This window comes from Alternaria postmessia, assembly GCF_024291825.1.
Source record: "Alternaria postmessia strain BMP 2775 chromosome Unknown scaffold_178, whole genome shotgun sequence".
Classification (NCBI taxonomy): Eukaryota; Fungi; Ascomycota; class Dothideomycetes; order Pleosporales; family Pleosporaceae; genus Alternaria; species Alternaria postmessia.
This window is the reverse complement of record NW_026260251.1, coordinates 1-26,986: the sequence shown is the minus strand read 5'-3', so window position 1 is coordinate 26,986 and position 26,986 is coordinate 1. Positions and strand designations below refer to the sequence as shown.

Here is a 26,986-nt window from a genome sequence, read left to right as displayed (position 1 = left end):
AGCAAAGGCAGCTGCTGCAGATGCGCATGGCCTGCAAGTGGTAGCTGAAGGCACCAACCCGACCGTCGACTATGCTTCTCATTGCTTGGTGACGCGTTCACAGCTGAGCCGATTGCAGTATCGTCGCTGTCCATGGCCTGAACGGACACCGCGAGAAGACGTGGACAACGAGCGGCGGCGTCAACTGGCTGCGCGAACTCCTTCCACACGACCTCCCCAACGCGCGCATCCTCAACTGGGGCTACGATGCGAACACACAGCAGCTCGCACGTGAGCTCTCAGTACCTCTATGACCCCGGCAGAGGCCTAGTGTCAGACCTGTGCCTTCATAGAGAGTTGACAGAGGTACGCAATGAGCGAGGCGCAACGGGCGATAGCAAGAACTGACGCCAGAGCAGACGAGTAAGCGGCCGATTATGTTCGTAGCGCATAGCTTAGGCGGGATTGTTGTTAAAAGCGTGAGTGCGCTTTCCCCAGCTTCGGCAGCACACTTGACTAACAGCCACAGGCGCTCATCCACTCAGACACGGCCCGCCAAGTCGCTCTCGCAGAGCATCGCTCGATCAAGCTGTCGACGTACGGGGTCATGTTCATGAGCACGCCGCACCAAGGCGGCAACGGCGTCGCGCTGGGCAGGCTGATGGTCAACGTAGCGTCAGTGTTCGTAGTGGCAGACGATCGGCTGCTGCGACATCTAGAGCGAGACTCGGAGTCGCTACAACAACAGCTTAGACAGTATGCTCCCATCAGTAGAGACTTTGTGACCAAGTTTGCGCTTGAGGAGTATGCGACGCCAACAGTACTCGGCTGGTCGATGGTGGTAAGTCGGTATAAGATAGTCGGCGCGCGGCAGCTGCTAACACCTGCCAGATTATAAGCACTGGAAAAGGATGCGTTGAATAGCATGAGTCTTCAAGAGCTGGAACGTATTCATGCTGAGGATCACGCACTCCGGGTCAGGTCGTTTCCTGATAGGAAAGGCTCGTATGAGGAATCAGGCTGTGCATGGAAAATAAAACAAGATCGATTGCGGTAATGACAGGTTTTATCTGGGAACTGTAAAGACTGTGTACTAAGATGAAAAGAGAATGCCATCCACGGAGATATTGTACAAAAATATGCTTCGCATGCTCGTCCATCCTTCACGTGTGCCCATATAACCAGGTCACGGGCACTACGAAAGCTTCCCGGTACCATCCTGGTGCACATGGCCAGTGGTGATCCTCCTGTCATTCTCGTCTTTGAAACGAATGGAGATGACCGGCTTCTTATCGTTTGGATCGTCATGGGACTGGTGCCACTTGCTTCCCTTGATCTCTGCCTTCTTGATGGCTGGATTCTAAATCATGTAAGCAAGTTTGTGGCTAGACGAGCGTTGCGTATCGACATACACTTTTCTCAGCTTGTTCGCAGAATGCATTGACAACTGGGCGGCTCTGGGAGTCGAGTTTATCAAGGGTGACAGTGCCGACGTATTTGATGAGTCTGCGGGATGAGGCCTGCATGTTGGAAGTTGCGATGGTGGACTAGTAACGTTTGGAGGGATAGTGAAGGATGTTGTGATGTGCTTGATAATGAATGTTGATTGATGAGAATGATGAGGCATGATTGATGGAAGGCAGCCTCTGCTCTTATACTCCCAGTTCTTGGACTTCGCAACACTGAGCTCTTAATGCTGCGCTCCAACAGTTTGAAGCTCAACTCCAAGTGGAGTCCAATACTTGCTAAAATAGCAAGAGCGTCACGCTATCCTCCATCATTTGCTAATGCAACTTCAGTCACATCCCGAATGTGGCTATGAAGAAGTGACACCAAGTCTGAATGAGACATTGTGGGGTGAGAGGTTGACGCGCGTGTGCTGAGTCCGACTATTAGAGAGGTTCAAGGATAGTCGGCGCGTAACGAGCGGAGTCCGCGTGATGGTGAGACGGGACCCTGTTTTGCTAGCATCGTTGTTGCCGCCGACCAATTGATCGACGCGCACAGACGCGTCATTGACCGTGCTAGGCATCTGCGGCCAACATGCCTTTGGACCGTCACACTAACTTCCCACAATGATATAGTGTCTCTACACCATGCTGAGATTTGGTCAACGCGCATGTACTCGCTTCAAATTTCCCTCTCACACCTCCCTAATTTCGCGCTTTCAGAGTACAAAAATGAATGCTAGCGAGCTCTTCGAGGAGGAGCGTCTTCCGTGGTATAGCCATGATCAGTTTTATCCAGCACGACCTGGTGAGATTCTCGATTCTAGCTTTAAGATTATAGGAAAACTCGGTTACGGTGCATACTCCACGGTCTGGCTGTGTCGGGATATCCGGTATGTTCGGCGTGCTTTACCCCCACCCTTCAAAGTCTGATCATCCATGCACAGAGAACGAGACGCTGGCTTCGTCGCTGGCTTCGTCGCTGTCAAGATTTGTACCCGAGATGCCGAAAAGACCCCACAGCTCAATCGAGAGCTAGATTTTTACGAGCATGTCAGTTCTATGCAATCACAGCATCGCGGCCAAGCATACATCCGCGGACTGTATGGCGAATTTGAGCTCGACGGTCCGACTGGCAAACATTTGTGCTTTGTTCATCCACCCATGCACATGACTATTCGACAGCTCCAGTATTATAACCCAGCACACAGACTCGACGTTCCGCTTCTGAAGTGCACGCTAGCCAATCTGCTAAAGACGCTGTCGTTCTTACACGACGAGGCTAAGGTCGTACATACAGGTACGGCAAGATGATGCAACATGATGGAATCAACTGACAAGTTAGACATCAATCCTGGAAATATCATGCTGACTGTGGATGATGACACTATCCTGGAAAACTTCGAGAAAGCTGAAGCAGAGAACCCGTCACCGTTCAAAGTGATTGACGACACACGCACCATTTACAGTTCCCGTGAGCTTCCCCATCCTACGGGTGGTCTTTGGGGCCAACCAGTCCTCTGTGACTTTGGAGAAGCGCGGATAGGAGATTCCCACTCCGGCTTAATCCAGCCTGAGCTATACCGTGCACCAGAGATAATTTTCGAGATGGAGTGGGGCTCTAAGGTGGACATTTGGAGTGTCGCCACGTTGGTAAATATCGGATACTATTATAAGGAAGTCTCAATGACTTACTGTTCATTAGGTGTGGGACTTGTTTGAAGATGAGCATCTATTCGACGCCCATGATAACGAGGGCAACCCATCAGAGACACATCATGTTTCCGAAATGGTTGCATACCTTGGAATGCCTCCGCTTGAATACACGCAAAGCAATCATATGACAAAGAAGGTCTTCGACAAGCAAGGTTAGTCATAGAGATCGTCCCGACATAGACTCTGCTAAGTTCAATAGGACACTGGACTGGTGGCTCCAAGGGTGTGACTATCCCTAAGATCTCACTCGAGGAACGAGTCTCGGTGCTTAAAGGGGAGGAAAAGGAATTGTTTCTCGATTTCATACGCTCGATGCTCAGATGGCGGCCGGAAGACAGGAAATCGGCGACTGAACTCCTGAAGCACCCATGGATGGCCGACACTATGTAGTTACGACGACGATCAAGCAACCATTACACTATTAAGTCATTCTCGCGGAGTCTTTGTATTAGTTACATGTTTAGGATTGATTCACAAAAACATATGCTTCTTCACTTCACTCCCGGGCATTTTATATCATCATCGCCGACCTAGCAGTTAATCTGGCCGACTTTAGCATTCGCACATGATATTGACGGCTTGGACCTCATTCGTTTTGCTCTCGACTGTCGGCCAATTCAATCTGCGCAAAAACTCCTTTTGTCGTTAAGTAGTACGTGTCCGGAGCTTAGATATCGTCGTCATGAATATCGGCGTATAGACTTTGTCCAGAAATGAGCTCGAGCAATCTGAAAGTATTGAATTGCAGAGAGCTGTATTCGAAGCCACGTCGGCGCCGTTTCTGACTTGGCGACATGTTTATGCAAGGAAATTATCCATGAATATATCTGAACCCGGACTGGAAGGGCCGCTGGTGAGGGTCGCGGTGGTACCTGCTGAACTTCTATTAGAACACGTTGCACACTTCATGGTGCGGGGCCTATAAAGAGTTAATGTAGTAAGCGTACGCTGAAGTGGCTGTGCGCTGAGAACAACCGAAGTGCAGGAACCGGAAACCGAGACCGGCCACCACTGTACAGGACCCAAGCTTGAGCATGACATACCTAGTCGTTGACGCGCTTGACGAGTGTGTTACTGATCTGCCGTAGCTGTTCGACTTTATCGCAAAGCGGTCGTCTGCATCCTCCCGTACAGTCCGTGCACAGCCAACGAGCCAGTTCAGTCAACGAGCCACCCCAACCCCCGCTGCCTCATGAACCCGCCCACCTTCAACGCGTCATAACTCCACAACCATGGACCCAATTCGAGAAGCGGTTGAATATATCGAATCGTGTGAGGCTGGAGATAAATCCTCGTACCGCCCAGCTGCAAAAATATTCGGAGTTGATCGAACGACGCTGTCGCGGAGGCACCGGGGCGCACAGCAACCCCGGGACACAGAGGCGGCCGAACATCGACGAAATCTCAACCTACAACAAGAGGATAAGCTTATCAGGAACATAGAAGGGAACACAAGAGAAAGATTACCATCTACAAGAAGTATTCTAAGAAATTTCGGTAGTGCGGTTGCGCAGCATAAGGTTTCGGATAGCTAGGTTACCCAGTTTCAACACCGTCATCCCGATAAACTCATCTCCAAATAGGCCACTAGTATAGATCGTAAGCGTCTCTTAGCTGACAAAAAGTGTAAATACAAGTTGTACTTTAACTTGCTGGACTCTAAGATGCAAGAACATAAGGTTGAAGAGCGCAACACGTACAATATGGATGAGAAGGGCTTCTTTGTCGGCATCGCCTACCGCAGGAAGAGGATCTTCTCCAAGGCAGTTTATGAGTCGGGGGAGCTTTTGTGCTACACGTAGCCTAGCGAAAGAGAGATGTGTAAAGGGAAATTCTACGCTAAGTACAGCTCGACAAGCTCGTGGGCATAGGAGATAGAAGCCTAGGTAGCAAACGCATCTCGGTGGGCCGGGTTTCTCGGTCATACGGGATGGACGTTAGTGTGTCTCTCTACCTAGGGACTCGCCTTACCGTTGGCAACATCAGTGTGATGCGCCATCTGTTGTAAAGTGCACCGTATGAGTGCTCTCACGGGTGGAAGAGCGAACAGTAGAGTGATGTAATGTCAATCCACGCGTGCCGGGACGCACGGTGTAACGGGACACATCCCCTTCCGGGCCTTTGGGTTGCTCGCAGCGTACTTGTATGCAAACAAACGTTATGCGCATCTATTTTGCAGCTCTCGTTCTCCTAACACATAAGTCTCCGACGCCGAACAGCGCGTGGTGAACTGTGCTGTCGCTCGTTCTGTTGATGCTGTCCCCGACTCTCCGCTAATACCCCCTTGTCTGTTCGCGATAGTACAGCTCTGTAGAGAGCTCGGTGGGCTAGAAAAGAAGCTGAGATGGCAAAGATTAAGACTGCAGCCTCGAAAGGTCGATTTAAGGTAAGAAGGACACATCCCGGCAGTTTCTCCGCGCAGACGGCAAGATCGTTGGAACGCGTTGAACAGACCGTGCGTATTTAGCAGCTCTTGGTATGCAGTAGCGCGTATCAGCGTGCTGAGATATCTACGCGCCTGCCCCGCGCGCTGTGGCTGAGAAATGCAGCTTTGAGCACTCTGCGCTAGGCAGCTCTTATTCCCGACTTTGCAGGCAGCTGTTGGTCCAGTCGCGTAACAAGAAAGTATCTTTACGTCTACACGACCTACTAATTATACATCCCTATGTACCCTTCCTCGATAACATAAGTGTTATCAGACATTACGATAGCAGTCTAAGAAGACCTATTCTTCTACTAGCACCTGCCTATGTGCGCGGTAGCCCAGCGCAAGTTGTGAAGCGGCGCAGCGCAGGATGCTCGATGTGCCTGGCATCCGCTCAGCCTCGTCGCATGCACTGCCTCTACAGGCAGCCTTCACACCCACCCAGCGTAAGCTTCCTCTGTCTGCCTCGCTCTGTCGCGACGATGCCTTTCCACTCTCTACACCACCGAAGTCATTCGCGCCTCGCGTTCCCTAGGCTAAGCCAAAACTGCAAACGCTATGCGGCTTCTACATTTTGACGTGTTGGGAACGCCCGTCTTGACAGATTTCCGTGGCAAGACGATCCCGCCCTACGCCATTCTGTCGCACAGATGGAGCGACTCCGAGGTCCTCATCGAAGACATAACGAACAGGACCTACAAGGAGAAGGACGAAGGCTATCGAAAGCTTGAGTTCTGTGCCAATCAAGCGGCGCAGGACGAGCTGCAGTACTTCTGGATCGACACATGCTGCATTGACAGGTGGAATAACAACGAGCGCTCGAAGGCGATTAACTCGATGTTCCAGTGGTACAAGGGTGCAGCACGATGCTACGTCTTCTTGTCGGACGTGTTAGTGTCGACTAAGACAGCGCTGGCTCAACGGAACGACTGGGAGGCGTCGTTCCGTGCAAGCGCATGGTTCACTCGGGGATGGACGCTCCAAGAGCTGATTGCGCCAGTGTCAGTCGAGTTCTTCTCGCGTGAAGGACATCCCATAGGCGACAAAGCGTCACTCGACCAGCTTATCCACGAGATCACCAACATCCCGCTCGCGGCATTGCGCAACCGACCTTTACACGAGTTCAGTACATCCGAGCGAAAGAGATGGGCCGAAAGTCGCATAACAACAGAAGAAGAAGACATTGTATACTGCCTGCTTGGGATTCTCGGCGTCTCTATGCCCACCACGTATGGCGAAGGAGAGGAGAGTGCACGAAGCAGACTGCAGGCTGAAGTAGAGGCAGCTAGTAACGCACCGTCGATCATTCCCTTCTCACGAAACCCCCGCTTCGTAGGCCGAGAGTCGCAGCTCGCCGAGCTAGAAGCAAAGCTCTTCAGCAACGAACAAATCACTACCACGCTAGCGATCGTTGGACCTGGCGGAACAGGCAAGACGCAGCTCGCGCTCGAGGTTGCACACAGAACAAGGCAGAAGAACAACAGCTGCTCGGTCTTCTGGATGGACGCAAGCGACAAAGACAGCCTCTACCAGTCGTATGCAAGTGTTGCGCAGAAGCTTAGCGTTCTAGGCTGGGACGACGACCAGGCCGACATGAAGCAGCTTGCGAAGCGCTGTGTAGTAGAGATTAGTGCGCGACGATGCTTGCTGATCTTCGACAACGCAGAGCACACCACTCTGCGATCTGGCGGCTCGTCCACGACAGAAGCCGCAGTCTTAGCCGACTGTCTGCCGCAGTCTAAGCTATGTTCTGCCATCTTCACAACAACGAACACCAACACAGCTCAGGCGCTTGCTCCACAGAACATCATAGCGCTGCGAGAGCTGACACTAGACACGGCGCTGAGGATGCTGCAAGTCCGCTTAGCGAGGCCACTCGCGAACACTGAGCAGCAGGAAGCCGAGCACTTGCTAAAAGAGCTATCGTATCTCCCGCTAGCAGTCATGCAAGCAGCGGCCTGTATGAAGGCTAATAGTATGACGGTACAGGAGTATCGAGCACGGCTAGATGAGCACAAAGAGCTAGTTATCGACCACGGCGGTGACTCGTCTGGGGGTAGACTGCAAGATTCTGGCGTAAAAGACCCTGTGGCTGCTGCATTGTTTCTCTCTATAAAGGAGATCAGTCGTGACAATGCGCTCGCCACAGACTACCTGTTTCTTGCTGCATGCTTAGACCGGAAAGACATCTCGCTTAATCTTCTAGAGGCAGCTTCGGCGCAAGCAAGGGAAGATGCTATTAGGGTACTTGACAAGTATGCACTCGCCACTAGGCGGCCTGCTGAGTCTGCCCTCGATGTTCATCGACTAGTCCATCAAGCTCTACGCAAGCGGCTGCAAGTGCAGGGACGGCTCCAAAAATGGACTCAACACGCGATCACACAGCTACTCCAAGTGTTTCCAGACAGCGAACATAGCAACAGAAGCAAGTGGAGACGACTGCTTCCACATGCCCAGTATGCTCTGTCACATAGTCCGGCGGATGATGATGACGAAGAAAGAATGCGTCTTGCATCAAAATGTGCTACGACTCTGTTTAGAGATGGACGTTATGATGAGGCGGAAGAGCTGTTTGTGCAAGTGATGCAGACGATGAAGAGATTGCTCACCACCGAGCATCCTGCGACGCTGACTAGCATGGCCAACCTAGCGGAGACGTACAGAAACCAAGGACGGTGGAAGGAGGCTGAAGAGCTGCAGGTGCAAGTGATGCAGACGATGAAGAGAGTGCTCGCCACCGAGCATCCTTCCACGCTGAGCACCATGACTAACCTAGCGGAGACGTACAGGAACCAAGGGCGGTGGAAGGAGGCTGAAGAGCTGCAGGTGCAAGTGATGCAGATAAGCAAGAGAGTGCTTACCGGCAAGCATCCTCGCACGCTGACCAGCATGAATAATCTAGCGGCGACATACAGCAACCAAGGGCGGTGGAAGGAGGCCGAAGAGCTGCAGGTGCAAGTGATGCAGACGAGCAAGAGAGTGCTTACCGACGAGCATCCTGACATGCTGAGCAACATGAACAACCTATCGGAGACATACAGGAACCAAGGGCGGTGGAAGGAGGCCGAAGAGCTGCAGTTGCAAGTGATGCAGACGATGGAGAGAGTGCTTACCGACGAGCATCCTTCCACGCTGACTAGCATGGCTAACCTGGCGGTGACGTACGGGAGCCAAGGGCGGTGGAAGGAGGCCGAAGAGTTGCAGGTGCAAGTGATGCAGACGAGCAAGAGAGTGCTTACCTACGAGCATCCTGACACACTGGCCAGCATGGGTAATCTAGCGGCGACGTATATGAGCCAAGGGCGATGGAAGAGGGCCGAAGAGCTGCAGGTGCAAGTGATGCAGATGATGGAGAGAGTGCTTACTGAAGAGCATCCTGCCACGCTGACTAGCATGGCCAACCTAGCGGAGACGTACAGAAACCAAGGACGGTGGAAGGAGGCTGAAGAGCTGCAGGTGCAAGTGATGCAGACGAGCAAGAGAGTGCTTACCTACGAGCATCCTGACACGCTGCTTAGTATGCACAATCTCGCGTTCACGCTGCAATCACAAGCTCGTTATGAGGAGGCTCTTGCACTAATGAAAAGATGCTTTCAGCTACATGAGCAGGCTCTTAGGGAATAACACCCTGATACAAAGTCTTCGCTCAACACGCTAAGTGACTGGCGAGCGAAGTGTGAGTTAATTTATAGTGAGGTAACTTTACAGTATAATATCGCCGCTATCTGTGGATAGTAAAGTTAGATGCCGCAGGCCACATAATTAATCATGACTTTCAACGGCGTGCTATAATGAAGGCAGTGGTGGCTTCCACTAACTATAACAACTTCGATCCGCTCACCACGGCGGATCCATGCGAAACAATAATGGACCTAATTATGTAAGAAGCGAGCCTGGAGAGTGGCTAATGTCTTAGCCACAGCGCAAAGTGGGCGCACAGATATTTCAGCGCGCTACTGCAAGCTGCTGCATGCCAAGTACTGTCAACAGCGCACGACCTGTAGGACAAGTTTTTACGATCTTGCCGTCTGCGCGGAGAAACTGCCGGGATGTGCCTACAGTAGATAATCTCGGAACAGAGATCTCGACCCTAAAGCTTTCCCTATACTTCATGTCGCCGCTAACAGATTCCTGCTTGGCTAGCAATACCACAATTCGCCGCCGGCATGCACGGCAGCCCGCCTCGGACAGCCTCGGATGCACTGGATGTTGAGTGCACATATCTAAGAGTCTGTCACGTTACAAAGAGATGTACAAAGAGTGTATCCCGAGCAAAGTACTACTGCAGCTTAGGTGGTGGCGCTGTAGTGCAGGTTTATAGAGCAGATCGACGATAAAGCGTGCAGCCCGCAGATCGTGCAGAAGAGCCGTAAGTAGCTTAGCGGTATGATATCAACAATGTGTCAGATTCTTGCACTGCCACCGTAGATTAGGTGGGGTGCGGCTAGCGGCTAGTTCTAAGCATGACTCGCTCGGGCTTGATTGATTTCGATCCGCGTTTTACAGTAACTTGCGATCGCAGTGTCGGGTATTTCCTGCACACACGCTTTCTCTGCTCCGCCTTGACAAGGGTCTTGCAGGGATCCCTGCACATGCACTTTATCGCACCTTATTCAGCTTGTGTCAATCTGCACCCATACCCCGTTAGCACCGCGCTTAGCGCTTAGATATTGCTGAGATCCTACATATCGCCACGTTCTACAGCCACCCTGCACGGCCCGGCTGTCTAGGCTTCAGAATTAGTTCATCATTGGTTGCCCCCATACCCCAGCAAGTACGCAAGCAGACAATTTGCATAAACACTGGAAGATCCCGTCGAAAAAGCTGGACTATTGCTGCCAACTTTATTTCAACACCACGGAAGCGCATCTGCAGTCCACGATCTTATCGCTCACACAAGAAGCTCCATCCAGCATGATAGAACACACATGGAGACAGACAAGTGGCGCAGCATCTTCGAGTGGCTTAAACTGGTCCCAGAAGCGGACTCTTTGCTTTCTTTCGAAAGCGTACGGGGTCTAGCCAGTCCCCGCGGACAGTCTCCGCATTTTCCTCCCAGTTCCTCGCTCAATCCTACACGCCACCATCCTCACTGCACAGCGCAAATCATGGCGTACAACATTTACAATGACGAGCTCACCTACGATGTGACACAAGCGTTTGGAGAATTTGTGCATAGCGAAGAAACTCCTGCCTCTTCAGTCTCTAGCCAGCCGCTCCAAGCCGTTTCCACCGAAAGTCCTGCCCACCATTCACCACCATGGCCCCAAAAACTCCAGTTTCTTAGCCTAGACGAATGGGATGAACGGAACAGCTATAACGAGGACGAGCCGAGCTGTCTGCATTACTCGATAGAATGGAAGGTGCTGGTGAACAACAGAAAGATCTCAGATGATACGGAGGAGGATTTGGTGCTGGCACCCACCGCATACTGGCATGAGATCCTCAAGCCCAAGCTGGATAGGGTTCTGCAGAGGAAGGTAGCCCAGAACAGGAGCATCAGATGTGACGATACTAGCATCATTGCGGCAGTAGTTCCGCGGACTCAACTCAAACTTACCAAAAGGTTTGATGCTATTGATATTGACTGGTCGGTGATTGAGAAGAGACTCGTTGAATGGGGAGAATCACTCCGCCATGGTAAGAAGCTGCGGATAAGCATATCTTTTAGCTACGTGGATTCTCGTCCACCGTCCAGCATGACGAAGCAGGGAACAAAGCGAGGCTCATCTGCTACGCAGCGAATGCTCTCTGACCGTGCAGCACAGCTGGATGCAGAAGAAGACAGTGACGGCCATCCATCTGTCTGGCGAGAGGTCTACGCTTTGATGAAGTGCCCCGGCCCTCCCTGTGATCTTGGCCCTCATTGCTGGATCAGCTCAATCGGCAAGAAGCACTACAGACTGCGGACGCATCAGCTCAGGGCGCTCATCGATTTTGTAGAGCAGGGTAACCCATTACAGAGCCACGACGACGTCCCTGTTAAGATCCAGGAGCAGCTTGTAGCAGAAGAACAGCAACGGCTCGCACGGCAAACAAATGCTCCGGCTAACGCCCCCACGCCACTTCCACCCATCAACATCACAAACGTGCTGCCTTCTTCCCACCAGCCGTCCATTGCTGGCTCAATGGACTCTACCGACCATCCAGTTCCTTACTTCTCAAACATCACCCCGCTTGATATTCCAGGTTCTCGTGACGCAGCAGTTAAGAGGTACTGTCTATGGCAGCAGTCGAATTTGGATGATGAGGAGTGGAAGGAGGATATCCAAACAGCCTGTGGGGTAGCAATACGAGATAGGCTTGACCTTGAAATGATCCATGCAGCTCAAGAGCCCGGCATCTTCGGAAAGAGCGTGAGGCGAGGCGTAGCATGGCGTTTCATACACGACATTCCAGTGTGGGTTAAGAGGGTGAAGCAATCTCACAGTGTAGAGCTTGATTAGGGCTGATAGATAGCATGATTTGATTCTTTCAGCACTTTGTTTCTGATATTTCCAATGCATGTTACTTGAGCTCTTCCACATCTACTCCCGCGTGCCTGAAATGTCCTTCTGCACTAGGCTTTCTGCCGCCAACAACGCCAATGCACCATTCAAGAAACACTGTGAAGTCTTGATCCGGATTGTGTTCGTACTCGTGCCACTGCTTCTTGATAAAGGCCTTCAGCTCGGCAAAGAATTCTTCGATGGGATTGAGATCAGGCGAGTAGGGCGGTAAGTAGAGCAATATGACACCAGCGTCACGACACATCTGTTTGATCCGCTCGCTGTGATGGAACGACGCATTGTCCATGACAAGGACCGAGTTCGGCTCTGGATATGGTCTGCAATGGTGGAGAAGAGACCGGCAGAGTTTATCAAGGTGTCCGCTGTTATGGTGGTTTCTTCGCCATCTTCCCCCCTGGTCGTGACTTCCCAGCCACTATGTCCAGAGTCGAGAGGTGTGATGTGTGTGACTGGGGATTTGAAGGCGCAGATTCCGCCATGGTCCTCAAAGTCACCCTGCGAGTGGACGTTCGCGCCCTTATCCAGCAGTAGCCTCACTACCACCTCGTAGCCTCCAGCTGAAGCCGCTTGGAGTGCGTTGCCAAAGAGTCCACCCTGCGAGTGGACGTTCGCGCCCTTATCCAGCAGTAGCCTCACTACCACCCCGTAGCCTCTAAATGAAGCCGCCTGAAGTGCGTTGCCGAAGTCTCCACCCTGCGTGTGGACATCCGCGCCCTTATCCAGCAGTAGCCTCACTACCACCTCGTAGCCTCCAGCTGAAGCCGCCTGAAGTGCGTTGCCGTAGACTCCACCCTGCGCGTGGACGTCCGCGCCCTTTTCCAGCAGTAGCCTCACCACCACCTCGTAGCCTCCAGCTGAAGCCGCTTGGAGTGCGTTGCCGTAACCTCCTCCCTGCGCGTTGACGTCAGCGCCCTTGTCGAGTAGCAGCCTAGCCATCTCATAGTGTCCATGTTTCACTGCGTACATCAATGAGCCTTCACCATTACTATCTGTCGCATGCACTGCGCATGTTTCGTCTTCTTTTCTGCGCAGAAAATCCTCCGCCACACTACATAATCCAAATCGTGCTATCCAATGTAAACCTGTCACAGCAGGACTACTCCTACTGTACCCTTCGTACTTGTAATCAGGTACGAATAGTACCTGTGCTGCACACGAAAATTTGCCACTCTGAGTAACTAATGCGCAAGCTAAGTAAGCAACCTTAGCATCGACAGATCTTGCATGTTCACCACCATGTTTCGCTGCGTAATCCAGGAGTTCGTGCTGACTCAGCCTCTCTTCAAAATCTGCGTCAGTGGCACAGCTGCCGCTTTCGAAGATGCTGAACGATAGGTAGGTCAGACACGTCTCGGCTATTTCCAGCTGTCGATCTGGGTTCAGCTTAGAGCTGACACGCTCAAAGTATTCTTGCGTGGTGTAGTGCACAAGACGGATGATAGCACTCTCCTGATCGACAACAACAAGCCCAGCGCATACAGAGACTATGTCGTCCACGTCGGGCTTGTTTTCTGGATCGAGTTCAGCCTCGCCAGGCTCGACTGCTAGGGCGCAGCATAGCTCAGCAGTAGTGAGCGGTCGCTTCGCAAATGTAATCCATGTTAGGACGCTCTTGGCTAGTTTAGAATGGCTAGTTCGTTGGCCTTCGATCCTCTCTAGTGCTTCACTGTACGCATCGTCGAGCGCAGCTGCACCTTTTGAGAGTGTAGTAAGAGTTGATTTGACTTCTTTTGCTGTCGTGTTGTCCGATAGGGAATCGATGTGTAGACGAGCAAGAAGAAACCTCGAGTACGTAAGTGTGTATCGCTACAAAGACGAGAAGCGACTTACATGCCGCCGACAGCCTCGACTACTCTTTCCTGCACTAATTTCTGCAGGGTTGCACTTCGCTGGACACATCCAGGCAGCCGGTGTATCTGGCCAACTACGAACTGCTTGACGTCCTCATCACTAGCCTCTACTTCTAGCCTCGATGCCAGCCGAAAAGCGTCCTCGACATCTGGCACAAAACGCGAGGTAACCATTAATCGCATGTCTACTCCCTTTTGTAGGTCGAGGAGCATGGTGCATAGCTGCCGGCGTGTTTCGTTCTGACACTCGTCTAGCGCATCGACGACTATATGAACGTACGGATACTGTGTGAGCACGTCTCGAAGAGCGCTGTATATATCATCGAGTGATGGCTTCGTTCCACGGCCGGCGTGTTTCTGATGCAATCTTTCCACAGGACCCAGTGCTGACGGTCGGCTCTGAACTAGCTGCTTGAGGATGGCTGCTACTATGCTAACGATGTCCTGATCTGCTTGAGATTTGTAGTTGCAATAAACGTACGCAACTCCGTATGCGCCGTTTTGTGCCGAGTCTAGAAGCTGATCGACTGCAATAGCCGCTACCATGGTCTTGCCAGCACCCGGGATTCCTGGGCAGAAGAGGGTGGTCTTGGCGTCGCCAAGCCATCGTGCCACTTCAGGTGCGTCTAGGAACCACTGGCCTGTCCCTTCCTGCCTGCGCTTTATGATGTCCGACTGCTGAGCGGGATAGTCGCTCGACGATATCCATTCTAGAAGAATGCGCTGGGTTGCGGTGACTTGTACCTGCTGCACTTTGTTGACAGCAGACTCGATAGCCGATACGTGCGTGCGAATGGAGCCAGTGTCGTCTTTAATAGCTTGTGAGAGTTTGCTTGCACGTCTAAGCTTAGTCGTTAGATAGTGCTAGTACAGAAACTTACAGGTGATCCATCTGTAACGCGATCTCCACTAGCGTCTTCAGTCGTTCCATGCGAGCTAAGATGGCGTCGACCTCTTCTTTCTTCAACTTCCATACCAACGCCTCCTTCACTTTCTCCAGCCGACTTTCGCCTGTCATCTTTGCCTGCAGAGTTTCCAGCGCTTGCTTGAACTGGTCGAGCGGTCCGTTCTCGACGGCAAGGGCTTGCACCGCGCTGAACCACGACTGACGGCCATGTCCCTCTTCCAGTCGAAATCTCAGGTTCGTCAGGAGGTTGTGTAGATTGCTAGCTTCGATCGCGCACTGCGCACGGCCTTTAGAGGTGTCCTTGACGTCGTTCAGGTAGGAGAGGACTTTGGCTGAGAGCTGGAGGATAGCGATGACGCTGGCTGTGGCACTCAGCGGATCCATGTCGGGAGGGATCGAGTGTCGACTGCAGACATGTGGGAAACACGTTTTGCGAATAAGGTGACATCGTTGACGTTCAACCAGGCTGAAGAGTGCGCGGCTTGAGTGAGGCTGAGCGAGGACCTGCTGTGCGAATCGCATGACGGCACATCTTATCGATAAGGCCACAGTAAGGATTGGTGGAGTTCAGCTGCGACTACAGAACAGTGGGAAAGATGGGGACAGCGACAGGCTTCTTTCGCAACGTGCTACAGAGCAATTATCATAGGTCAAGGCCGTAGTGTTCTCGCCAGACGGGCACCAGCACGCTGAAAAGCCGGTCCGCCTTTGTCAGCGCAGTGGCAAGCATGAAGGTCAAACGAGCGCCAAAGCAGAATTGCTTTCTCATTATAGGTCTACGTTCATGTCTGGAACATGCTGACTGTCGTCGGTATATCCCACTGTCGTCACCACATCTGTGCCACAGGTGCTCTCCACGTTTCCAGTATCGGATCAATAAGCGCATCGCTTACTCGTGCTGCTTCATTTGATGGTCCCGACACGCCTACTTCCTGCTCATCTGGAACAGCTTCTCCAGCCGCGACACTTTTACGCTTCCGACCACGTTTCTTCCCTGATTCACCTCCGTCTGCCTGCGTCGTTGCCTTTGGCCGGCCGCGCTTTGCTTTACCTACAGCCTTTTTGGCAGCATCTTGCTTAGCACGTTCTGCGCGGTCCGCCCGAATTGCTTCGAGATCTTCCTGTCTCATCACCCGTCCTTCGCCATTCTTCCCAGGCTTCTTCAGAATATCTGACTTTGTGTTTCGGCGAGTCTTAGCCTCGTTATTGGCAGCCTTGAGAAGTCCAATGTAATTCTGGTCAAGGGCTTGTTGGGCAATAGACCTTTTGGCAGCGTTGGCAAGCTTCTGAATCAGTCTATGACGACGAATTTCGTTTTGCTCATCACTATGAGAATCTTGCTTGATGAGGTTCAGCAGTTGTGTCACTGCTTCTGATGACACGGGCGTCACTGGTGTCTGGTTTACTTCATTCTGTGTGCTTCCGACATCGTGGGAGACCCGAATGGTCAGCGGAGCGTCTGGCTTTACGATATCACGAATGACCCTTGAAGGGTTATAAGGAAAGAGGCCGGTCTTTGCCCAGCCAGCAAGTATATTCTTCTTCGTCATCGCCCTTTCTCTCGCACGACTGTATATGGCAGTGAAGTGCTCTTTGTTGACATTCGTCAGGCCTCCGCGGTAGCGGCGCTCGACTTCATCTCGGTACGCCGTTTTCAATGGCCCAAAAACCGACACGTCACAGGGCTGTGTCTTGTGAGACGTGTGAGAGGGCAGTCTACATAGGATAATGTTGTTCTCCAAGCAAAATTCGATGACCTCGAGGGTCTCATGGGTCCCGAAGCCATCGCAGATGAGTATCCGTGGCTTCCCATTAGCACAAGCTTTAGTCTGGGGGTCAAAGACTTGTTTAATCCACTCCAGGCTAATGAAAGAGTCATTGTAACCTGTTTCAGAAAGAGCATAGAACCATCCAGGAGTAGGGTACGTCGTCCAGTTGCTCCTGTGGGTAGATGCAGGCCAGATGATCATCGGATTGAGATACTCACCGCTTGCTGACACGCATTCAATAGCAGTTACCATCGTCCGCTTTGTGCCACTTCCTCTATAGTCCCGTCCATCATCTTTACCTACCAGGACTTTGACAGAGCCAAGCATGGAAAGCATGATGCCTGTCTCATCCATATTATAGGCGTTCTCTGGCAAGACGTCTGGTCTGCAGAGTTCCTCCCTGATCACATCGAACCAATGTACTACCTTATCATATATGCTATTATCATGACGCTCCCACGGCATAGGCCTATTGTTCCTCGATTTGAGCTGTGGGTGGCGGCGACGGAAGGCCTGAGGCCAATTCTTCTTCGGTGGCTCGGAGGGTCGTTTCGTGGCACGTCGGCTAGCGATGCAAAAGGCAAGTGCAGGTATATACTTCACACGTACAGGAGTCCCGACTGCCCCCATCCGTAATATGAAAGCGACAAGAGCTTTCTCCTCGGGTGGGGTGAGGTATTGCTGGCCTTGAGCCTTCTCCTTCATCGAAGGTCGTCCGCGCTTCCGGTAGTAGCGGGTATGGTAGGGAATCTCTTCTTCGGTCTCTACGAGGGAAGTCCGGTCCGCAGGCACATCTATAGGGTCAGTTTGCGCTAGCACTTGACTGGCTGGCTCCATGTTTGCTGTGGTGTTGCGAATGCTGCTGTTCAGGCCAGCACGACGCACAGCGCAGCTCCGCACTCCTCGACCGGAACAACGGAACGCGTTCGTGCTAAAGATAGTACGCACGTGACCAACGTCGATGCTTCGAGAAGCGTGCGCCACACCTCGAGTCCATCAAGCTAGCTCAAGAACAGACGCCGTACGATACGGTATGCCAAGATATTATGTAAGTGCGCTAAACTCAGCGGCCAAGGCGCGAGATAAAGTCTTGTTCACGGAAAAATCCGGAATATGCTTTCTCAAGTTTAAGTATCTGTACAAATCTCGGGTTATGTTCTCCTATAACCAGTCTATTCATTCATCGTCCCGATGTAGGTGACACCTTCAGCTATACTGCTGATGCTGGGGTGCAAAAGTAACGCAGCTTCCAGCGGATGGAAATGCAAGAGCGACAGCACGGCTCAACACTATGTATTTTTTTGCCACAAGCCGTTATCCAACAGGGAAAAGCCTACAGAATAAGCAAGGTCCGTCCCTGGGTGAAGAGACACACTGTGTCGCGAGACAGGTTCACGGTTCGGACGCACGGAGATGCGTCTTTTCGAACTTGCTAAGATATAGCTGACACACGATAGTTCTCTAGCCATTGTTCTCTAGGTCGACTTCCCTCCGAGACGGATCGCTGTGGTGTCAGCTAAGCTATTAGCTATTTCGTCAACGTCGTTAGTCAATTCTTGAGCAACTATCCCCTGTTAATTTATAATGTTGGCTGCTCCTCAAGTATTCAGAGGTTTAAGAATCGAGCGCAATAGAGCAAGATAACATCTCTAGGGTTTAAGAGCTTTTTAACATCAGAGTGTGCATGCTAGGAGCCCTGTTGTGCGAAGCAGGAAATCTCTTGAAATGAGCCTAAGCTAGTGGGATACGCCAACGTCACTTAGCATGCATGAGCCTGCATTAGTGTACTTGTTACGTGCTGTAACTTATAGTAAAGAATACAGCGCTATACCTACTCCGTAGCATCTCAAAATAGATGTAGCGCGCGCTGCTGCCTTTTAAGAAGCATTAACTTAACTTAAGACACACGTCTAAAGTCCTGTTCTCCTACGCGCTATATTCCTTTCTAGGTCAGCTTAACACGCTTATTGCATACTGTCCCTAACTGCTACCGTCGTCTTAAGACCTTCGGTGAAATACATAAACAAAGCTATTCGGGCCTTAACAGAAGATTATCCTCTTAGTGTTGATGCGCACCCGCATCGAGCAGCGTCTTGACTACCTGCTCGTGGCCTCTCCGTGAAGCTACCTGCAGTGCGTTGCCGGAGTATCCACCCTGCGGGTTGACCTCGGCGCCCGCGTCGAGCAGCGTCTTGACTACCTGCTCGTGGCCTCCTTGTGAAGCTGCCTGCAGTGCGTTGCCGTACTCTCCACCCTGCGCGTTGACCTTGGCGCCCGCGTCGAGCAGCGTCTTGACTACCTGCTCGTGGCCTCCTTGTGAAGCTGCCTGCAGTGCGTTGCCGTAGCCTCCACCCTGCGCGTTAACCTCAGCGCCCTGGTCGAGTAGCAGTTTCGTAACAATACTTAAGCCTAACAGTGCGGCGTGGTAAAGCGGCACAGGTATGCTATCAGCACTCTTCTTCAAATCTGGCTCCCTCCAAGGAAGTTCTGGATCATGCAACCGGATCCAGTTGAGATATGCAGGCTTTTCTCTAGCCATTAAACTCGCCGCCAGCTGACTGGCTTGTTCTCCCTCGTCTCCTGTCTTTCGAAGATGGTTGCTCCAGAACTCGGCTGAGTATCTCGCAAGTGCGAACGCCCTAAGACTCTCTTCTTCTAATGGTTGCTGGAGCTGCATTAGATACTTTAAAGAACCTCTCGTTATTGCACTCTGACATTTGGTCTCTTGCATGCTGTACTGCTTTGCTGACCCTTGCCTGATCCTGTCTGACATAAGGTACTCCTGCACTGAGTAATGTGCCAGAGCAACGATCTGTTGAGCAGACCCTGATCCTCTGTCCGCTTCGTTCGTCGTGATAGTGACTAGACTAGAGCAGATGTCCAGCGCTTCTAGTGGGTCTACTAGTATTTCGTTACGGTTAAAAGCTGGGTTCCGCGCCACGTCTATAGCGACGACTTCGGCGATCTCTTCGAGCGACAGTGGCCGCGCAGAGAATGTTAGCCACCGCAAGATGCGCATCGCGTATTTGCAGTCTTTTCTGCTAATTGCGCAGAGAATGCGATCGTATGTTTTGTCCAAAGTTTCTGGCAAAGTGGCGAGTGACTCGCGCAGCATCGCTCGATTGCGACACTCACCTAACGTGTTAAGCTGACATACAGCCCATCGGAACCTTGGCCATTGTTAGCTTTACCTCTGCGGACAATCGGGTAAACACGTACATTCCACGAGCTCCGCGCATTAGTGCAGCCTCAATTTCTTGCCTGATAGCAGCGTCCTTGTTCCATTTTACCAGATTCTTCTTTTCGGACAGCTGTTGTTGAACGTATCGTTGTATGTCCTTGTCCACTACGTCCTGCTGGAGACAGACAGCTTCTTCTTCCCCAACGTAACTCTCTAAGGAGCTCTCAATATCTCGCTCTTTCCGGCTAGTCATGACCAAGTGCAGGTTGTTAAGCTTCCACCCGGCCACTGTCTCAAGCATGTCCATCAGCTCTAAGCGCTGCGAACACTCATCAAGAGCATCGAGAATGACGTAGACGTGCATGAACTCCTGCGCTACCTGCCGCGTCACTTCGAGGAGTGCATGCAGTGAAGGCTGTCGTTTTCCGTTTTCGCAAGATGAGAACAACGCTTCAACATCCTTAGGTATCACGACCGCACGCCGCAAGAGCTGGCAGAGTAACGAGCGTAGCATCAGCTCTGGATCCTGTTTCTGCGTGTCGTTAAAGTCGAAGTAGAAGTACGCCGTCACCATACTAGCGTCACCATCACAGTGCTGCAGCAGGTGCTCGATGACTGTAGAGCTTAGGATAGTCTTTCCACATCCTGGGATCCCATACAGCCACAGTCGTGAAGCTGTACTCTTTTTCCAGTTTGTGAACTTGGTGCTTTCTAACAGCCAGAGCCCAGTCTCAGCCTGCCGCTGCTTGTGTGCTTTGTTGTAGTTCGTAGATGGGTCAGGCGCCGAGAGCCAGCTGCAGATCTTGCCAAGCCTCTCTTCTTGGTCGTGACTGCGGCCCTTGTGCTTCAGAATAACCGCACTTCTGAGCCGGTCGCGCGCGTTTTCTCTGCCTTCGCCGTATATCAGCGGTAGATGAATGCCGAATATGCCGAACAGACAATATGCTCCATCTTCATCGCGTGTCGTCTGGCGATCTTCTGCCCAAGAGAACCGCTCAGCTACGCTAAACTCGGACACTTGCTTCCCTAACAGAGCGTCGCTAGGTATTCCTGTAATCTCATAAATGGTGTCTTTTAGAGACTGCTTGTCCCCTAGCAGCTCTCCCTCTTTCGAAAAGAACTCAACGGAGCGGGGAGCTAGTAATTCCTGGAGCGTCCAGCCTCGGCTGAACCACCTGCTCTTCCTGAACGCTGCCTTCCATCTTCTGCGCAAACTGCCATTCCCTTCTAAGGAGTTGTTCTCGACGTCCGAAAGCAAGACATAGCACTTCTCTGCGTTCTGATACCAGCAGAACATCGAGTTGATCGCTTCTTGAAGCTCTTGGCTGTTCGTCTTGTCGATGCAGCAGGTGTCTACCCAGAAGTAGTCCAGACCATCGCGCTCCGCCTGTTGTGCGCAGAAGCGAATCTTATTCCAGCCAGCTTCTTTCTTTGCACCAACGTCCTCGGTATTGTCTAGGCTCTTCAGATCATCGAAGATCACCTCATGCTCCCCCCAGGTGTGCGAGAGGATCGCATAGGGAGGAATCTCCTCGCTACGAACGAAATCCTCCGTCCATCTCAACTTTCCGTCGCTTGCAGTGGCGGTATGTAGCAGTCGCATCGGGTGGTGTGTGTGTCTGTCTGCGCGAGCGGTAGAAGAGGGCCTCAGGACCTCGAAGCAGGCTGAGGAAATCGATAGCGCACGATGGCTCGCTCGTGCAGGGCGTGGAGGTTGTAGCTGCTAGGCTTCTTACGGGTGCTAAGTAACGGTTTGCTAAAGTAGAGGTGAGGAAGACTGGCCTTCTCATTGTTGGGGCAGGCTGCATCTCCAGCACCCAGGAGAGGAGGCGCAGCCCGCCTGCGCCGTGACGTGAGGCTGGCTGGACAAGGCTGACAGCGCATGATCGCGCGACAGCCACCGTGCTGCAAACCGAGAAGCAGTCGTTGCCTAAAGACGCGATCTAATAGTCTAGAAAGCGCGAGTTATAGATCGTCGTTTACGGTAAGAGGATGTTAGGATGTCTGTGTATCGCGTGCTATTTCGTGCAAGGACACACTGGCCACAGAGAATCTGCCCCACTAACTATCGTAGGGCTCGGAACGCAACGTAGCGACAACAGCGTTGAGAACAACACAGAACATCTTGAGCGAGGCATTAGACTAATACCAACAAGCAGCTCTAACGCGGATAACGAAATGCTATTAATGTGCATCGTGCTAGAAGCTATACTCACGCAGTCTTCGCCTACCTAATCGCAACCTAAAACTTAAGCAGGGAAAAGAGCATTCTCGTGCACAACCGCGCGATCGTAAGCGCTTCTGGAAAACTGTTAACATGCGCCACACCTATTTTAAGAGGGATACAGGACTGGCATAGCGCTGTATTGTTTACTATAAGTTACAACAGGCGATAGGAACGCTAATGCAGGCTCATGCATGCTAAGCGATGTTAGCGTACCCCGCCAGCTCGGGCTCGTTCCCTAAGATCTCCTGCTTCGCACAACGGGGCTGCCGGCATGCTCGCTGTCACATCGGAGCGATCTCACGAGCCTGGGAAGCCAATCTTCCTACGTCGCGCTCTCCGCATGACCCACCGAGCGCTTCAGCAGTCCTAAACGTTACTAATAAACAGGGGGGTATCGCTAACGAGTTAATTAACGACGGCAACGAAACGATCGATAGCACGGCCAACGTAGGAGCGATTTATGTCGGACACTAATGTGCTTAAAGAGCAACAGCTATATAATTACAGTAGACTAGTAGCAGATTTACAAGTTCGCAAATAGGGGGCGCCGAAGCTCCGAATCGCCAACCTGTCTCGCGACATAGTGTGTCTCCTCACCCAGGGACGCACCTCATATGGTGTTACAGCGCGATAGAAGCAATATTGAAACATTGAAAATGTCGAATGTGTAGAATACTTGCGGCACGGCGGGGTTTGCGTGACCCATGGATCCACGTTAACACGGAAGCCTCAATTCATACTGAGTGGGGCGAGATACAGCCCGAAGCAACATGCAAATACCTTGGCTTAACGATGGACGCGAAACTGCACTGGAAGCAACACACCGAGGATATCAGGCGGAAAGCGACAAAGACAGTAAATGCGCTCAGCTGCCTGGGAGGATCCAACTGGGGCGCTAGCCTCCGCGACCTGCGGCGAATATACGAAGGCACAGTGCTCCCGCAGATGATGTATGCATGCTCAGTGTGGTCGAACGCTAGCATGAAAGGAAAACTCTACACTAAGAGGATGCTCAACACACTGCAGAGCATACAAGCAAGAGCAGCCAGGGTCATCAGCGGGGCATACAGAGCTACATCCAGAGCGGCACTAGACGTAGAGACATTTCTCCTTCCCATCGAGCAGCAAATATGGAAGCACAATTCATACACTGTCGTCCGCCTACTCTCAAGCAAGAACATCGCAGCCACCTCAGGATTTCAGACAAACACAGCACAGCCGACAGTCGCAGACAAGACTCGCAGACACACCAGCTCCTGGCAGAAGGTCTACAACGACATAACGAGCATGCGAACTAAAGACTTAGACAGGCAAGAGCAGATCCCGTGCTTCCTCACGCCGCCATGGAGACAGGGTCCAACCACTTACATTGACGCGACCGCCGAAGAAGCACGGGCGCGACACGACAAAGAACACGTAAAGGAAGACAGCCTTAGCATCTACACAGATGGCAGCGGCATTGAAGGCGAGATAGGCTCTGCGGCGCTGTGTCCGCTCACACAACAGGCGCGATCAGTACACATGGGCTCAGACACAGAGTCGACGGTATATGCAGCAGAACTACAAGGCATTAGCCTAGCACTGCAGATCGCTCAAGAGTATGCGAGCCGAAACGGCGCGCGACGAGACGTCGCTATATACACAGACAACCAGGCCGCCGTCTGGTCCATCGCTAAGGCGGAGGGACGGTCAGGCGCCTACATTCTCGCGGACATCGCGCGACAGGTCCGGGAGCTCCAGGACAACGGACGGACAGTGACCGTCCGATGGATACCGGCCCACGTTGGCATACCCGGGAACGAGGCCGTCGACAAAGCGGCCAAGGAAGCCACCGGATGGAGAGAAGACGGCCGCAGAAGCTTGCCGGCAGACGCGCCTCCCCAGCTGTTCACTATAAGGTCGACTGTGAAAAGATGGTGCAGCATACAAGCCGAACGGGCATGGATAGCAAAGTGGCGCAAGGACACCAAGGGCCGAGCAACCTACAGACACACTCCAACGCCCACCAAGAAAGTACTCCGGCTCCACGAGGGGCTCACTAAGCGGGAGAGCGCGCTGCTGGTGCAGCTGCGGACAGAGAAGATCGGACTTAACGACTTTCTCTTCGCCCGAAGAGTGCCAGACGTCACCAGCCCGCGCTGCGACTGCGGAGCAAGACGACAGACCGTCGCACATATCCTTCTCCACTGCAGCAAGCACAGGCATCTCCGGGACCGTATCTTCGCCAACCTGTCCGGACGAGACAACATCCGGACCATCCTAGGCACGCCACAGCTAGCCACCAAAGCCATCGAGTATGTAGAGCAAACGCAGATCCTTGGGCAAAATGGGGATCGCAGGCGCGAAGACGAAAGCCGAGCGCTGGGGGGAGACTGAAGGTATTGCAGACGCAAAATACGAGGCAACCGTGCCTCTACGAGCCTAGAAGTACAGTGTTCAGTTAGTAGAGTGATTATCTAGATGAGGTTGGCAGCCACGTGTAGATAGTGATGAGAGGGAAACGGCAGGCCTCTGGTTTGGTTGGTTTGGTTTGGTTTCATTCCTACACGGTTGCAGCCGCGTACTGCGCAGCTATGCCCGGAGTGGCAGGTGTGGCAGACAGCGGACGCGGTGCGGACGTTGATCCGCGCCGCCTCACTTCATCCCTCGCGAGACCAGCTGCCCCCGAGAACCTGCCGTTTTCCCTCAACCACTATCTACATATGCTTGTCCGGCCCATCTAGATACTGGTTCTACTGACTGTATGCTGTGTTTCTAGGCTCATAGAGGCGTTCTGCCTCGTCTGTCGCGTCCACTGTACCTACAGTCTCCCCCCAACGCTTGGCGTCGTCTACGTGTCTCTGATCCCCACATGCCCAAGGATCTGCGTCTGCTCCATATACTCGATGGCTTTGGTGGCTAGCTGCGGCGTGCTCAGGATTGTCCTGAGGCTGTTCCGTCCGGATAGGTTGGCGAAGATGCGGTTCCGGAGGTCCTTGTACTTGCTGCAGCGGAGGAGGACGTGGGCCACGGTCTGCCGCCTCTCTCCGCAGTCGCATCCGGGGCTTGGGATGTCTGGGACGTGCCGCTTGAAGAGGAAGTCGTTGAGACAGATCTTCTCGGTTCGCAGCTGCACTAGCAGCGCGCTCTCCCTCTTGCTAAGCCTCTCGTGGAGCTGCAGCACCTTCTTGGTAGGCGTCGGCGTGTGTCTGTATGTCGTGCGGCCTTTCTTGTCCTCCCTCCATGCGCTTATCCATTGTCGCTCTGCTTGAGTCTTGCACCATCTTCTGAGCGTTGTCCTGAGTGGGTATAGCTGCGGAGGCGGCTCTGCTGGCTGCTGACTGCGGCCGTCCTCCCTCCATCCGGTGGCTTCCTTGGCAGCCTGGTCGGCGGCTTCGTTTCCCTCGATGCCCACATGGGCGGGTATCCAGCGGACGGTCACCGACAATCCCTTGTTCTGGAGTTCCTGGACCTGTTGCGCGATGTCCGCAAGGATGTATGCGCCTGATCGTCCCTCTGCCTTGGCTATAGACCATATGGCGGCCTGGTTGTCTGTATATACGGCTATGTCTTTGCGCTCGCCATCTCCATCTACATACTCCTTTGCGATGTGCAGTGCTAAGCTGATGCCCTGCAGCTCTGCTGCATACACTGTTGACAGTGTGTCTGATCCCATGTGTACAGATCGTGTTTGTTTCGTGAGCGGGCACACCGGGCAGGCCTCTGGGGACAGATGGTTCTTTGGAATGAAGTGGGGCGGCGCGGACCAACGTCCGCACCGCGTCGGCTGTCTGCCAAGCCTGTCAGCCGGGCATAGCTGCTTTTCGCGGCTGCAACCGTGTAGGATCTAATCAATCAATCAATCAAGCATCTAGAAACACTTGCATAGTTCTGTTCACCTGTGCACTATGTGTTTCCCTAGGCTGAGTTAACTTGCTTGCTGCATACTGTCCCTGACTGCCACTATCGTCCCAACACAACTAATAGGACACATGAACAAGGTTATCCTCCTAGTGTTAATGTGCACCTGCGTCGAGCAGCATCTTGACTACCTGCTCGTGGCCTCTCCATGAAGCTGCCTGCAGTGCGTTGCTGTAGTCTCCACCCTGCGCGTTAACATCGGCGCCCTTATCGAGCAGCATCTTGACTACCTGCTTGTGACCTCCAGCTGAAGCTGCCTGCAGTGCGTTGCTGTAGTCTCCACCCTGCGCGTTAACATCGGCGCCCGCATCGAGCAGCGTCTTGACTACCTGCTCGTGGCCTCTCCATGAAGCTGCCCGCAGTGCATTACCATACTCTCTATCCTGCGCGTTAACCTCGGCGCCCTTATCGAGCAGCATCTTGACTACCTGCTTGTGACCTCCAGCTGAAGCTGCCTGCAGTGCGTTGCCGTACTCTCCACCCTGCGCGTTAACCTCGGCGCCCGCGTCGAGCAGCGTCTTGACTACCTGCTCGTGGCCTTCAAGTGAAGCTGCCTGCAGTGCATTGCCGAACGGTCCACCTTGCGCGTTAACCTCGGCGCCCGCGTCGAGCAGCGTCTTGACTACCTGCTCGTGGCCTCCTTCTGAAGCTGCCTGCAGTGCGTTGCCGTACCGTCCACCTTGCGCGTTAACCTCGGCGCCCGCGTTGAGCAGCGTCTTGACTACCTGCTCGTGGCCTCTCCATGAAGCTGCCCGCAGTGCATTACCATACTCTCTATCCTGCGCGTTAACGTCGGCGCCCTTATCGAGCAGCATCTTGACTACCTGCTTGTGACCTCCAGCTGAAGCTGCCTGCAGTGCGTTGCTATAGTCTCCACCCTGCGCGTTAACATCGGCGCCCGCATCGAGCAGCATCTTGACTATCTGCTCGTGGCCTCTCCATGAAGCTGCCCGCAGTGCATTACCATACTCTCTATCCTGCGCGTTAACGTCGGCACCCGCGTCGAGCAGCATCTTGACTACCTGCTCGTGGCCTCTCCATGAAGCTGCCTGCAGTGCGTTGCCGTACTCTCCAC

General features: G+C 52.8%; 6 protein-coding genes across 6 annotated transcripts; 4 read left to right on the top strand and 2 right to left on the bottom strand.

Annotated features, from left to right (window-relative positions):
• Positions 1-416: 416 nt before the first annotated feature.
• On the top strand, positions 417-903 carry J4E82_011251 (uncharacterized protein; the record flags this gene model as incomplete). The annotated part of the gene is made up of 3 exons (XM_051737459.1): positions 417-422; positions 509-820; positions 871-903. The coding sequence occupies 3 exons, from the start codon at positions 417-419 to the stop codon at positions 901-903; spliced, it is 351 nt and encodes a 116-aa protein (XP_051582787.1).
• Positions 904-1,174: 271 nt separating this feature from the next.
• On the bottom strand, positions 1,175-1,505 carry J4E82_011250 (uncharacterized protein; the record flags this gene model as incomplete). Its single annotated transcript, XM_051737458.1, has 2 exons — positions 1,175-1,339; positions 1,392-1,505. The coding sequence occupies 2 exons, from the start codon at positions 1,503-1,505 to the stop codon at positions 1,175-1,177; spliced, it is 279 nt and encodes a 92-aa protein (XP_051582786.1).
• Positions 1,506-2,159: 654 nt separating this feature from the next.
• J4E82_011249 (uncharacterized protein) lies at positions 2,160-3,533 on the top strand (the record flags this gene model as incomplete). Its single annotated transcript, XM_051737457.1, has 5 exons — positions 2,160-2,320; positions 2,375-2,727; positions 2,773-3,080; positions 3,133-3,295; positions 3,343-3,533. The coding sequence occupies 5 exons, from the start codon at positions 2,160-2,162 to the stop codon at positions 3,531-3,533; spliced, it is 1,176 nt and encodes a 391-aa protein (XP_051582785.1).
• A 2,405-nt stretch (positions 3,534-5,938) lies between these two features.
• J4E82_011248 (uncharacterized protein) lies at positions 5,939-9,192 on the top strand (the record flags this gene model as incomplete). The annotated part of the gene is made up of 2 exons (XM_051737456.1): positions 5,939-6,014; positions 6,173-9,192. The coding sequence occupies 2 exons, from the start codon at positions 5,939-5,941 to the stop codon at positions 9,190-9,192; spliced, it is 3,096 nt and encodes a 1,031-aa protein (XP_051582784.1).
• Positions 9,193-10,676: 1,484 nt separating this feature from the next.
• Positions 10,677-12,014, top strand: J4E82_011247 (uncharacterized protein; the record flags this gene model as incomplete). Its single annotated transcript, XM_051737455.1, has 1 exon — positions 10,677-12,014. One exon carries the CDS (start codon positions 10,677-10,679, stop codon positions 12,012-12,014), a length of 1,338 nt encoding a protein of 445 aa, XP_051582783.1.
• A 6,648-nt stretch (positions 12,015-18,662) lies between these two features.
• J4E82_011246 (uncharacterized protein) lies at positions 18,663-21,387 on the bottom strand (the record flags this gene model as incomplete). Its single annotated transcript, XM_051737454.1, has 2 exons — positions 18,663-19,773; positions 19,823-21,387. The coding sequence occupies 2 exons, from the start codon at positions 21,385-21,387 to the stop codon at positions 18,663-18,665; spliced, it is 2,676 nt and encodes an 891-aa protein (XP_051582782.1).
• Positions 21,388-26,986: the final 5,599 nt, after the last annotated feature.